This window comes from Bos grunniens, chromosome 18 (assembly GCF_055505025.1).
Source record: "Bos grunniens cultivar Pamir isolate PY7600 chromosome 18, Bosgru_T2T1.0, whole genome shotgun sequence".
Taxonomy (NCBI): domain Eukaryota; kingdom Metazoa; phylum Chordata; class Mammalia; order Artiodactyla; family Bovidae; genus Bos; species Bos grunniens.
In genome coordinates this window covers 55,454,714-55,467,600 of record NC_141182.1, presented here as the reverse complement: position 1 = coordinate 55,467,600, position 12,887 = coordinate 55,454,714, and the positions used below count along the sequence as shown (strand labels likewise).

General features: G+C 57.5%; 1 protein-coding gene across 2 annotated transcripts; it reads right to left on the bottom strand.

The window, feature by feature from the left end:
- Nucleotides 1-2,181: 2,181 nt before the first annotated feature.
- Nucleotides 2,182-11,254, bottom strand: CYTH2 (cytohesin 2). Of its 2 annotated transcripts, none has more exons than XM_086353419.1 (12): nt 11,036-11,254; nt 10,053-10,200; nt 9,888-9,954; nt 8,741-8,859; nt 7,400-7,480; nt 6,810-6,922; nt 6,542-6,690; nt 5,870-5,981; nt 2,971-3,047; nt 2,795-2,866; nt 2,541-2,695; nt 2,182-2,449 (listed from the first exon to the last, which is right to left on the bottom strand). In XM_086353419.1, the coding sequence occupies exons 1-12, from the start codon at nt 11,052-11,054 to the stop codon at nt 2,362-2,364; spliced, it is 1,200 nt and encodes a 399-aa protein (XP_086209545.1). In that variant the 5' UTR covers nt 11,055-11,254; the 3' UTR covers nt 2,182-2,361. The 2 variants fall into 2 exon arrangements, with proteins under 2 accessions (XP_086209545.1, XP_086209546.1); XM_086353420.1 differs by lacking the exon at nt 11,036-11,254 and adding an exon at nt 10,485-10,584.
- Nucleotides 11,255-12,887: the final 1,633 nt, after the last annotated feature.

Sequence of the window (12,887 nt, the reverse complement as noted above, 5' to 3'; positions counted from 1 at the left end):
GACTTCTGCAACGTCAATCCAAGTACGTCACTCTCCTGCATCATACCCTTGGAGGGCTTCCCATTTTAAAGATACATTCATAGTCCTAACACAGCTGTCCAGGCCCCAAATGATTGGCTCAGGCATCCCCTTCATTTCCCATCACCCCATCCCCACTGCATCACTACTGTACACGCACAGTGAGCTGCTGTCACTTACTCCAACATAATATACTTTTCCTGCCTCAGCACAAGCCATTCGCTATGCCTGGAAAGCTCTTCCAGGGCATCTCCACTGAGCCAGGTACTTCCGCACAGTAGGCACTCAGTACCTATGGGTTCATCCCATGTGTTCTGTGCGGAGTCATGTCTGACTCTTCACGACCCAATGGACTATATATAGCCTGCCAGACTCCTCTGTTCCATGGAATTTTCCAGGGAAGGATACTGGAGTCGCTCAGTTGTGTCTAATTCTTTGAGCCCCTTTGGAGTGTAGCCCACCAGGGTCCTCTCTCCATGGAGTTTTTCCAGGAAAAAATACTGGAGTGGGTTGCTATTTCCTTCTCCTGGGGCTCTTCCAGACTCAGGGATAGAACCTGCATCTCCTGTCTCTCCTGCACTGCAGGCGGATTCTTTACCCACTGAGCCACCAGGAAGTCCGTGCAGTAGAGCGAAATAAGGGGAAGACTGTGGTGGGACTATTAATCCAGGGACCTCATTTCCCGTGACTTTCTTGGGTCAAAGGTTCCATTTCCATGGAACCTTTCAGAGGAGTTGGGAATTCTATTTCATTTGGGAACTCCATTTCCCATCAGCCCCTGGAGTTGAAATGAGCAGGCCAGGTCTCCTTTCCCAGCATGCCTAAGTGCCTATGTAGTGGAGGAGGGGATGGGGGATCAGCCTAAGGGAAATTCCCAGACCTCTGGAATGGTTCTCCCAACAGTGGGGTGGCGAGCGCTTAACCGCCTGCTGGGAAGTGTAGTCCAGCAGCCTCACCTCAGAGTGCACCACCTCAGCACTGTTAACAGCGTTTAGGAGCTTTCTTGCCTGTGGAAGCCTTTGGCCAAGGGCGGGGCCAGATCTTCCTCACCTCACTGGCAGCATTTGACAATTACGGATTCGGTCCCTTGGGGACACAGAGGACACAACAGGTGGGAATAACTGCAAGTCTGGCACATCCGGGGGCAACAGGCTTCCCTTCCAGCCTGGGCTTGGTCCTGGGCCTGTCTGGGGTTGTGGTTTCTTGTACTAAATCCCCCTCAGCTGCAGGTCTGGACATAGGAGACACATGAGCCTGTAGATACCCGTCTTGGGATCCGCGCGCTTCTGTTCTCTGGGGACACCCCAAGCTGGAAGGCAACAGGGGACAGACCTGGACCTGAGGCTCAGGGGTACCCAACCCTCCAAGGTTTCACCCTCAGAGGAAGTGGTCCTTACACTCAGGAGGTTGTCAGATTCCTGGGAAAGATGTTATAAAACTGCAGGTTCTCAGCGCTCTCTCTGCCTGGTGTTAAAATGACCTCCAAAGGATGATTGTCATGTGGTTGAGAAACCTAGTTCAAACCACCCAGATCCCTGCCGCCAGCCCCCAGCCCCACTCCACCTACACTGGGCACACCCAGCCAATTTCCGACAGCACTGGCCTCTGGCCCAGCACCCTGAGCAGGGCCTTCCACTCGCTGTACCCAACACTCCAGCCTTCATCCTTCCTTTTTCCAGATTTGTCCTTCCACACCCTCCCAGAGCAGTTCCCCTTCAAAGCTCTTCTGGCTCCTAGCTTTGTCCTCAAAGCATTAGCCCAAGCCCATCAGGTATGTGTTGCTCCTCAAAGACCACAAGCCCGTGTGAGCAAAGGTGGAACAAGTGTGTGTCTGGATGTCAAGTAACGTCTAGAATGAACGGTGCACCTTATCCGGGAAGCTCTGCATACCTGCACTCAGTGCCCTGCAGCTCTAACAAAGCTAATTCCAGCCAAGCTAAGCTCCTCCCTTTACTCCACCCTCGCAGGCTCCAGGTGAGACCAGAACTGAGCCATCCTGGAGGCACACCCATGCTGCTACACGGTCAGCACTGTTTTCACACACATCATGAAAGCTACCAACAGATCAGCACTCTGGGCCCTGGTCACGGGTGGGGGTGCTGGGCCAGCCCTGCCAAGCACCTTAGCTCCGTGAACCCTGAGAAATAAGGTGGGTCTGCAGGCTGCAAGTGGTTAAATAATTAATAAGATTACCAACAGGGTGCTAATTACAAATAATGAGAGAGGAGCTAGAGGTGATGAGTTTTCCAAATGAGGAACCAGGATCCGAAGCCCCGAGGCCCAGGGGTCCGGCCACCCGGGCAGGGCAGCTCCGAAATAAATAATGGAGTGGGGGGCAAGGGGTCAGGGCTGCTCCTGCTTCTTCTTGACTGAAATCCGCTTCTTCCTTGCTGCCAGCATCTCATAGAATGGGTCCACGCTCACAGCGGCCCTGCGGAAGGAGCGGGGTTCCAGGGTGAGCACTGAGGAGCCTGGGCCCCTGGCCACCCTCCCTTCCCCCAGGACTCCGGACCCCTGCTCACTGGATGGACTTGATCCACTCGTCCTTCTCCTCCTGCGTGGGGGCCGAGATCCGGTACACCATGTGGTTCCCCTCAACCACCCGGCCGTCGGCCTCTGTTTTGCAGGCTTTGATGAGCTGCCCCTTGTTGTTGGGGATGTACAGCTCGAAGCAGTTCTGGGGAGACAAGGGAGAGGAAGGACGGCTAGAAGTGCCAGCCCTGGGGCCAGAGGAGCCCTCCACCGCCAGCAGGACAGGGTACAGGGAGGGTCTTACTGGTTTCCGGGGGTCGTCCACCTCGCGGATGCTCAGATTCTCCAGCGGGATGATTCCTCGGGGCTCCTTGTCCTGAGAGAACGAGTTTGACAGGATTCAGATTCCGAGTCTCCCCCGCGTACCAACCTTGGTCTTGGGAGCCCGCCCCGCCCCGCCCCGCCCCGCCCCGCCCTCACCGTAGTGTACTCAAAATAGTAGAGGCAGTTGTCGGTGAGGATGAACCAGCGCCGCTTCCACGTCTTCACCCGGCCCCCTGGAAGGGAAGGGGGGGAGGGGGCCTGGGCTCAACAGGGGGGCAGGGGGGCCTCTGAGACGGCGGGGAAGGGGGCAGAGACAGAGCGCAGGGAAGGTGGGGCTGTCAGGGCCTAGGACAAAGCGATGCGTGGGAGGACAGACAAGCAGGGACAGGCGAGGAGTCTGGGCCCAGCGAACCGGTCCACCCGCCAGTGTGGGGCTCTACGCTCTCTGAGCCTGTCTGTGGACCCGGGTCCGGGCCCCCAGTCCCTCTCCTGTGGGCCCCGAGACCAGGGCAGTCCCCTCCCTTTGTGTCGTGTTGGGCAGCAAGGATGGGGCCGGCTGTGTACCTACCTCCTGGGGCAGACAGCGAGAAAGCAGGCAGGACCAGGCGAGGAGGAGGGAGGGCGCAAGAGTGGAGTGCCCCCAAGAGCCGCGGGCGGGGGCAGGGAGGGATGCGCAGCAGGTGGGACAGAGAGAGCCGGAAACAGCAGAGAGAAACACACAGAGAGGGAGGGAGGGAGAGAGAGGGAAGAAAACCAGTTACATCCACATGAGGGGGTAATGGCCAGACCCTGTCCCTCCGGGGAGGCCCAGGATGCTGAGTTGGCCATGAGCACCTCCCAGCGTCAGTGCCTGACTCCAGCCCCACTCCCAGGATCTATCCCAGCCGGGCAGGCTCTCTGTTGCCACGGTGACGATGGGGCAGTCATCACCAAGAGGCAGAAGAGGAAACCCCCAGTCCGTGGGCCAAGGTGGCCGTGGGGACCCCTGTTAGCACCAGTAGGACCTATCTGTGTGACTTTAGGACAACCACTTGCCCTCTCTGGACCCCCATCTGGAGATCCACTCAGGCCCACACCTTCCTGCTGCAAAGTGACCTACTTCTGGGCTCCTTGTGGTCCCGGAAGAAGTAAACAGCAGCAGTAAACACTTTTATTAACCATCTTTTTCACTATAACCGCTACCAGTACCACTGATCCCCTTTTGTATTTCACTGTTTAAGAGGTGCCTTTTACTAGTATCTTGTGCTGCGCTCTGGTCAAATCTGGGTCCAATGCCACCTCTGCCCTGTGGCTGCGGGACAGTGACCGAGCCTCAGTTTCCTCATCCAAGAAATGGGAGGGAGTCCTGCGGCTGCGGGGAGGTGGGGCCGAGCGCAGTTTGGAAGAGAACCAGTCTCTCAGGAAGCTGCCCTTCCGGTTTTTCTTTCCCGTCCACTCACTGCCAGGGGCATCATTTGACCTTCCATAAAGGATCTAAATTCCTCTGGGATCCCCCAGGCCAGTCTGCCTCCCTTGGAGCTGCTGCAGGAATCCATCTGCCCCAGCAAGTTGGCTGAAAGGAGTGATCCACATTTCGTGTGCACCAGGGACCTGCCTCCATGGCCTGAGAAGAGATTCCCCCTTCTAAGAACACAATTCCACGTGTACCCCTCTGCCACCCCACCAGAGAGTAGATACTGAGACTTGAAAGGAGGAAAGGCCTGCCTTGAGCCTGCACCCGGGCTGAAAGCTTCCTCTGGACCATACCCCTGTCTGGGCTGCTTCCACTGTAATTCCTCGCCAGATTCTGTCTCCCTGGGGCAGCCACTCACCACTTTTCCATTAAAATGCCACTGCCAACCCTCCCTAGGCACCTACTATTTACCAGGCCCAGCTCTGAGCCAGCAGTTCTCAACCTGTGCCACACATTGGGAACCGCCTGGAGAGCTTTCAACATGACCAATGGCCTATCCTGCCCACAGAGACCCTGATTTCACGAGCCTGTGGCCTGGCCCCTGTGGTTTCCAGGTGAATCTCCCAGGCAGCCGGGGTGGAGAACCGCTCCAGCTCTCAGCCAGCTGCCCTTGCCGGACCTCTGCTAACTGAACCAGAGTCCGCTGGTGCCACGTGTTCCAAGGGGGACTGGCCCCTGTCCCACCCATCCCACCGTGGCCAGGGCTCCCCATTCTCCTAAGTCAGCCAGGGTGCTTCCTCTCCCCACGTGCGTGCTAAATCACTTCAGTCTTGTCTGACTCTGTGATCCCATGGACTGTAGCCTGCCAGGTTCCTCTGTCCATGGGATTCTCCAGGCAAGAATACTGGAGTGGGTTGCCATGCCCTCCTCCAGGGAATCTTCCCGACTCAGGGATCAAACTCCCAGTCTCTAAAGTCTCCTGTGTTGGCAGGAGGGTTCTTTACCACTAGTGCCACCCAGGAAGCTCTTCCCCTCCCCACCAGGAACCAATCCGACCAGCTGAGAAGTGCATCTGGGCATTCCGGGACCCGTTTCTGCAGGCTCTTTACTGCCTACAGGAGACATCTGGGGAACGAGGACACTTCTAGAACAGCCACCATGCTACAGGGCTGAGGAGGAGGCCACAGGAGGTGGGGATAAAAATACAGGAGTCTCAGAGTGGGTCTGCCCCAGACTCCCCGAGAGTTCCTGCCAAGCAAGGTAAAAGGCCCAGTTCCTTGGGTTGTTTTGTTTGCTACAGCTGAGAGCAGCCTGAGTCATGAACACTCTCCCCGCAGACAGGGCCTGTGCTCTTTGGTTCTCGGCTGTGTCCTCAGTCCCTACACCAGGGCCCGGCACGGGGGAGGGCTTTCATAAACTTGTGTGGGTGAACAGAAGGGGTGAGAGAGCACCGACTCCAAGGCCAGCCCTGGGCTTGGACCCAGCACAAGAGACCTGATCTCGTTCTCAACCCCACTTTTCAGATGTGGCTACTGAGGTTCAGAGAGGTCGAATCATTGTCCTAAGGTCACACAGTGGCTACGTGTGAAAACAGAGTCTAGAACCTGGGCCTGCTAACTTCCCCCACTTGCAGAGGCAGCCAGCAGTCAGGAAGGGACGTACCCAGCTTAAGGAGCCAGCCCTCCCGGTCCGGGTTGAAAAAGGTGTGGGTCAGATCATTGCCGTCATCCTCGGGGATCTTGAAGGGCTCGTTTCGGATGCTGTCGTATAGATTCTGAGGGGTGAAGGCAGAGTCAGCACCTCAGGGCTCCTGGGATCCTCCCAGGCCTACTGCAGTGGGGAGGGGGCTCACTGGGAGCCAGTGAGACCACGGGTGGGATGGCCAAGGGAGGGAGGAGCCTGGGGAGAAAAGGGAAGTAGAAGGGGGAAGAGTGGAGGGAGCTCTGGCGAGGAGAGAGGGAGAAAAAAAAGATGCAGAGATGGAGACAGTGGAAGAGCTTCTAGATTCTGAGAGAGACAGACACACAGACAGGGGGAAATGGGATAGACCAAGACCCTCAAAGAGTCAGAGGGCCAGGAACCTGGATTCAATCCTTGGTCGGGAACTAAGATCCCACATACTGCCTGGCGCAGCAGACAAAAAATAAAATGAAAAACAGAGAGACAAAGACAGGCAGCCAGAGAGAGAGAGAGAGAGAAGACTTGGGCAGGCTGGTGTGACCATGCAGTCCATGGGTGGCGAGGCAGTGATCCTGGGTGGCGGGGGGCTCAGGCACTGAGAGGAGAAAGAGGGATGGAGCTGAGGGGGCCGGGGGTGGGGGAGGGGGGCCTGACCCTGAGCAGCTCCTCAGGCAAGTCCCCGCCCTCGTTGATGCCCCGGTTCATGGCCACGAAGCGCTCCAGTCCCGGCTTGTCCCGGACGTTGGGGTTGTGGAGGCTGGTGTTCAGCATGATCACAGCGAAGGACAATACGTAGCACGTGTCTGCACCAGACAGTCATGGGGTGATGACTGGGGCATGCGAGCCTCCGGGACCCAGGAGCTCAAGTCCCCCCCACTCCCAGCTCCCTCCTTCCCCAGGACCCTAGGGTCTGGGCCCCTACCTGTGGACTGGAAAACCCCAGGGTTGCACAAGCAGTAGCGCTGGGCAAAGGCCTCCATCATGCGGTCGATCTTCTGGGCTTCTCCAGGGAGGCGGAAGCTCCAGAGGAACTGCCTGCGGCAGAGACGAGCCAAGGGTAGATGCCAGGACTGGTGGGGCCACCCCCCACCCGCTCTCAGTGCCCATGGGAGGAACTGGCCAATGAGGGCGCCACACCTGTGGCCAACCTGACCACTGAGCGTCGGCCAGGAGACTCTAGATGATGTATATGGAAATGCCCTTTCTTTCTACCAAGGTTGCTGCATGGAACAGATGGTTGCTTGGGGCCTCTGCTGTCATGTGGGAGGAGGGTCTGCCGTGAGCAGCACCCACCCTGTGGCAAACACAATCAAAAGCTGTCTTTCCCATTCCATTCAAGCGTCTGGATACGGCTATGCCTGAAGGAAGCTCTACTGTGGACTTTGGCAACACTCACGTGCAATCCATCCCCTAAGTTTTAGTTCTGTTTTTGCCTTCAGGAGGGGGTGATCATCACTGGTAAAGAAAGCCCTGACAGGTCCCTTCCTGCCCTTTCAATCCCATCCTTCTCACCTGAGGGCCTGCACCAGGTTGAGGTCAGTGAACTCATGCAGATCCACGAAGGCATGAAGCACTGCCAGATTCAGCTCTTCCCTGGGAGGACAGGGACAAGGTCACGGGCAGGAAGAGGCTTGGGGAGGTGGGGGTGGAGAGGAGGTGAAGTACTGGGGAGGCTGTGGCCCCTCTTCTGCACAGCAGCTACCTCTGTAGCCAAAGTTTCAGCCAAGCCCCCATCACAGGCCTGGCACGGGGGTAGGGACACTTGGAACGCTCCTGGGAAGACCATCTGCCTTAAGAACTCTGGTGTGGCTGAACTCTGTGCAGTTGGGACAAACACAGCAAATGTGCTCTGCTGGTCATCTCTGATGAACTCCAGATTTCATGGATGCCCAGAGATGGCCTCCTATCCCCCAGAGACCCACGGAGAGTCCCGGGGCAGCCCAGATGCCCACAAAACCAGCCCCACAATGTCAGACAACCGGACTGTCCCTATGCACTCTAGATGTCCACAGGCGATCCCCAGAAAGCTAGAGATGACCCCCATGCTCCCAGAACCTCCAGTCCCCATGCCCCCCAGCTGCCCACAGATGGTCTCTGCACCACAGATATCCAGAAAGTTCCACACAACCCAGATGTCCACACAAACCCTAGGCATCTCACATGGTCCTCTGCACCTCAGACATTTCAGACGGTCTCCGCACGCCCTGGATGTGCACCAATGGTCCCCAGGTTTCCCAGACTTCACAGAAGGTCCCCATGCACCCTGGGAATCCAGATGGTCCCCACACACACCCGACATCCACAGGTCGTCTGCTTGTGTCCCAGAAGTCCATCAACTCCTAGGCACCCTAGACATCCACCGCTGGTCCTCATACACTCCTGATGTCTCATGCACCCTATGCTTGTAGGTGCATGTCCACAGACCCCGGACATCCACAAATGGCCCCCATGTTTCCAGATGTCCATGGGCCCCCCATGCTCCCCAGATATCCACTGATGATGACCCCTCCCACTTCCTGCATCACTGTCCACATCGCTCCCATGCACACCAGCTATCTCCAATGGTTCTCAGGCTCCCATACCACCCACAAATGTTCTCCACTGTCCTGACATAAACGGGTGGTGGTCCCCACATTGCCCAGATGTCCGCAAAGGTCCCATTATCCTCCACATGCTCACAGATGATCCCCAGGTTCCTCAGAAGGTCCCCCACCCCAATCTCTGTGTCAGTCCATCTTGTCACAGTCCACTTGCAAGGCTGATCTATCAGGGCCTCTCCTCAGCAAAAGCTGGGTGCAAGGGGCAGAGAGGAGATGCCCAGCAGGTGCTGGGTGCAGGGGGCGCGGTTCTCACCTCTCCCCCAGGTAGTCCCCAATGGCCGTCTTGTTCAGGCCCTCGCCCTTGTACAGGAAGCGGGCTATCTCCTCAGGTGTGTTCTGCAAAAGTTCGTTCTCCACCAGGAACTGGATCCCCTGGTGGGAAGGGCTGGGTCTCAGTGCTGGTGTGCTCAGAAAGACACCCCCAGAAACCTTAGCCTCCAAACCCACACCCATCCTCAACAGAGCAGGGCCTGAGTTTCACTTTCAGGCTCTTCCCAGGCCCTTAAACACTGCCTCTCCGGTGGCCTAGACTTTGCATCTACTGCTCCCTCTGCCTTTGCCTGGTTAATTCCAGTCCCCCTGGAGCAGGACCTGGCAAGGAACAGGAGCTCTATGAATGTCTACTAAATGACTTTACAAACTACCATTGCTTCTGGCAAGAAGAATAAAGTGGGAAACTGTTAGAAGACATCACACGAGGAGCTGTGAGGGTCAAGACTCAGGCTGGAGGAGGGATTTCTCATGCTCTCTTGATGTCTTGAGGACCATGAACTGAGGACCCCTAACTTTGGATCCTGGTATCTGAGTCTAGGGGCTCCCTGAGGCCAAGGCAGCATCAAACCCTACACTGGGTCCTATGCATTCCCTGGCGGAGCAGCAGGCCAGAGGGAGGCCCGAGGAAATGGTGTAAAAAGAATGAATGAATGAACGAACGAACATCTTTTCTCCACCTGGTAAACACTAAGTCATCCTTCACCTGACCCAAATATCCTCCTGAGGGAAGCCCTCCTTGATGCCACCAGGCTCACTCCTCTGAGTGTCCACAGCCCAGTACCTCTCTTTCTCTCTGTCTTGGCACTTCTCTGTCCATATTCCCTACCAGACTCAATCAAGCTCCTCCTGGTGACTCAAGAGTGACAAGAGAAATGGGTTCTAAAATATGAGCAAAAAGGAGAGGAGGACCACTCAGGCAGGAGTTCCAGCATACACAAAGATCAGGAGGCTGAAGCACTTGGTTAGTGTTCAGGGAACAAATACTGCCAATATCTGGATCCAGGGATCAGGACCAACTCTGTCCTGTCTAAGGCAGACCTTTAACCACAACACTTCTGGAACCCGGAGATGCCAGAATCCTATCTGGATGTCAGCTTGGCCGACCCCAGCCCTGTGGCCCCAAGCACCTTTTTGGGGTCCATATTGAACTTCTTCCTGCCCATTGCCATCTTCCGGTTCCGTTGCAAGGTTTTGCTGCAGGGGCAGAGAGCAGAGGGTGGAAGGTCAATGCCTGGGTATCCCTGGCCCCCGCCTGGCCCCATGACCCCTAGGCTCCCTGCCCTAGCCCTCACCTGCCCTCATTGGCCTCCAGACCCTCCACCTCGCTCATGGCTTCACTGAGCTCCTCCCGCAGGCGCTGGATCTCCACCAGCAGCTCCTGCTTCCGCCGTCGAATGTTCTCCAGCTCCATCCGCTCCTCCGGAGTCAGGTCCGGGGGTTCTGGGGGAGGGGATCAGGGGCGGGAGATCAGTTCTGGGGACTGGGAGCCTGGACTTCTGAAATCTGGTGAAGGACAGGGCTCCTAGGTTCATGGGGAGGATGAGGATAAGAGTCCCGCCTCCGGTGAGTGGAAGAAGGGGCTGGGGGGCCTAGATTCCTCAGTCCAGGGGAGGAAGGGCTGGGAATCTAGACTCTTAGTCCTTGGGAGAGAAGGGGGCTTGGAGCCTCTATTCTTAGGTTTACAGGGGAAAGGGGGCTGGAAGCTTGACACTGCGGTTCATTACTTGCAAGGGGCCTGAGGTCTTGGTTTTCTGCCTCCATTCTTGGCGAGGTAGCTTGGGACCTGGGTGCCCGGACTCCTGGGTCCATGGAAAGTAACCATGGCAGGGGAAGCTAATGACAGCTTGCGAGAGTGAAGGAAGGGGCGGGGCATCGAAGCCCCCCGCCCCGGCCCTAGCGGAATCTCTGTGGCCCCCACGATTTCTCCCCACCCCACCGTCCCCAGAAGCCCCCCTCCCCTCTCCCGGCAGGCACTGGGCTCGCCCGGCCCCTCCAGAGGGAATGGTTCCGCCTCAGCCCCGCCTCAGCCTCGCCTCCGCCGCTCCATCCCACCCCCTCCCGCTGCCACCGGAAACAGGCTCGGCCCAAACAATGGCCTGGAACGCCCGCTCTCCTGCCCTGCCGGAAGCCCGTCCCGCGCCCCACAAAAGCGAGGCGACTATAGGGCCGAACAAGCTTCTCAAGGCGCGTCGTGGAAGGGAGGTCGTTAGCGGCGGAACATTCAGACCGAAACGCTCCATCTGCTCCCAGCCGGCCCCGCCCCTCCCCGACTTACCATAGACACCGTCCTCCATGGCGGCTAGGAAGGCCCGCGGGGAGTCCGGGGCGGTCCCGCCGGTCGGGCCCGGATCCGCGTTGGCCCGCGGGCTCGGGTGAGCCCGCTCAAACGCCCCGGGAGCCACCGCCGCCTCCTCAGCGCCAGTCCTCAGCGCTGAAAAGACTCTCCCTTCGTCTCCCAACTGCCCCGCCAGTAGGGACCGCCCCTCGTTTTGACACCGCCCAATCCACGGCGTGCCCTCTCTTCTGCTCCGCCTCCGAAACCGAAGGATCGCCCTCCAGGGCCAATAGGCGCACTAGAAGCAGGCGTAGCAATGTCCAGCCCAAAGTAGACGGTCTTTGGGGCCAATTGGAGTGAGAGCAGGGGCCGGGCCCCGCCTCCGAAACCAAAGGGGTCTTGGCAGGCTTGCCCTCCAATAAGAAGCCTCGAAAAGGAGTTGGATGGAGGCGGGATTAAGCAGACGCAGAGGGAGGACTACGCCTGCGCAAGGGCTCTGCGCAATAGGATACCAGGTCAACCGAGCCGGGCCTATAGCAATACGTTGCCAGGGGGCGGTACTTTGTTAGGCTTGTTGCTAGGGGGCGGGGCCACAGATCCCTGTTGTTTCCGTGAGCCACACCTCCTAGCTGGCCCGCCTGGCTTTTGACCGCAGTGGTTGCCAAGCAACCGGGAGCCGCTTTGGCTCACTTTCCTTTTGGCCCCCTTTCTCAAATGTGCTGGCCTCTCCGATCTGCAGACCCTTTCCTTACCCTCCTCCTTTGACCTCCCTCATCCACCTCAGCCTTTTCAGAGTCAAGGAGTAGTGAAAAAAAAGACTTTCTCTTTCTTCCAAATGCTGCGCTTTTTGGTCTCTGTCGTGGAGAATGGGACTATAGAGGAAGGCCAAATCCAGTGAAAGGACAGGCTGCCTTCCTGCCTCTCGCAGCCTCTCAGTTTCCTCCCTCTCTCCCCCAAACTCCTCCCTTTATGTTAGCACCCTTTCCCCGCCCAGGACAATTCACCTTTCCTCAGCATCCTTCCACCTCTGATCCCTTCTCCCTTCTCCGAGTCCTTTCCCTCCTCTCTGACTGTCTCATTTCGCGTCCCCCTCCTCTCATACTCTTGCTCTTTTTAAACTCCTCCCTCTTCTCCGACTCCTCTGGCATCTGAAGCCATTTCCCCTCCCCCGCCTCTCATTTCCATTCCTTGAAGACAAAACAGGTGCAGGGGCCTGGCTCGGAGGGAGAAACTGGGCACACTCCCACCACGGAGAGGTCCCAAATTGGGTGTGAGGGTCGTGTCTGGGTCTCACTCATCGTCCCAGAGTTCGGCAGGCGGGGACAGATTCCAGGCCAGGACCTGGTTAAGCTGACAGATTAGGCACGGAGCCTCCTAATCCCCTCAATGACCTTTATGAGTGGCTCAGGCTCTGCCCTCCCTACCAGAAACGCAGGTTGTGCCAGCCCTGACCCCACTCGCTCCCCTTCCAAACAGAACCCTTTTCCTGTCCCTTCACCTCCAATTTAACACCCTTCTTCATGCTTGGGTTTCCATTGTCCCGCTGCCTACTCCAGCCACCCAGAGGTGGGGGAGCAGCCAGCTAATTAATCCCATCCGGTTATTATCTGGAGATTCTGCAGGATAAAGGGAGGTGGGGAAACAGGAAGAGGGGGAAGTGGGTTGATGCAGCACTGGGACAGGCTGATGGGCAATGACAGTGCCTGCCCTCAATCCTGGCACACAGGGGTGGGAACATGTCCTCCTTGGCACTGACTCCTTCTGCGACAGGCTTCCACCTGCTGGGCACTTAGGTAGATAGCAGCACGGGCAGAGGCCAGATTCAAGGACCCATATGTACCCCAGACAGGAG

Bases quoted from the DNA above. Each gene is read 5' to 3' on its own strand.
- CYTH2 (XM_086353420.1), bottom strand. From the start codon at position 10,569: ATGGACCCAGGAGTCCGGGCACCCAGGTCCCAAGCTACCTCGCCAAGA. The intron at 8,860-9,887 runs GTGCTTGGGGCC...CCTTCCCACCAG, and splicing joins TCAATATGGACCCCAAAAAG to GGGATCCAGTTCCTGGTGGA. The intron at 7,481-8,740 runs GTGAGAACCGCG...CTGTCCTCCCAG, and splicing joins GGGGACTACCTGGGGGAGAG to GGAAGAGCTGAATCTGGCAG.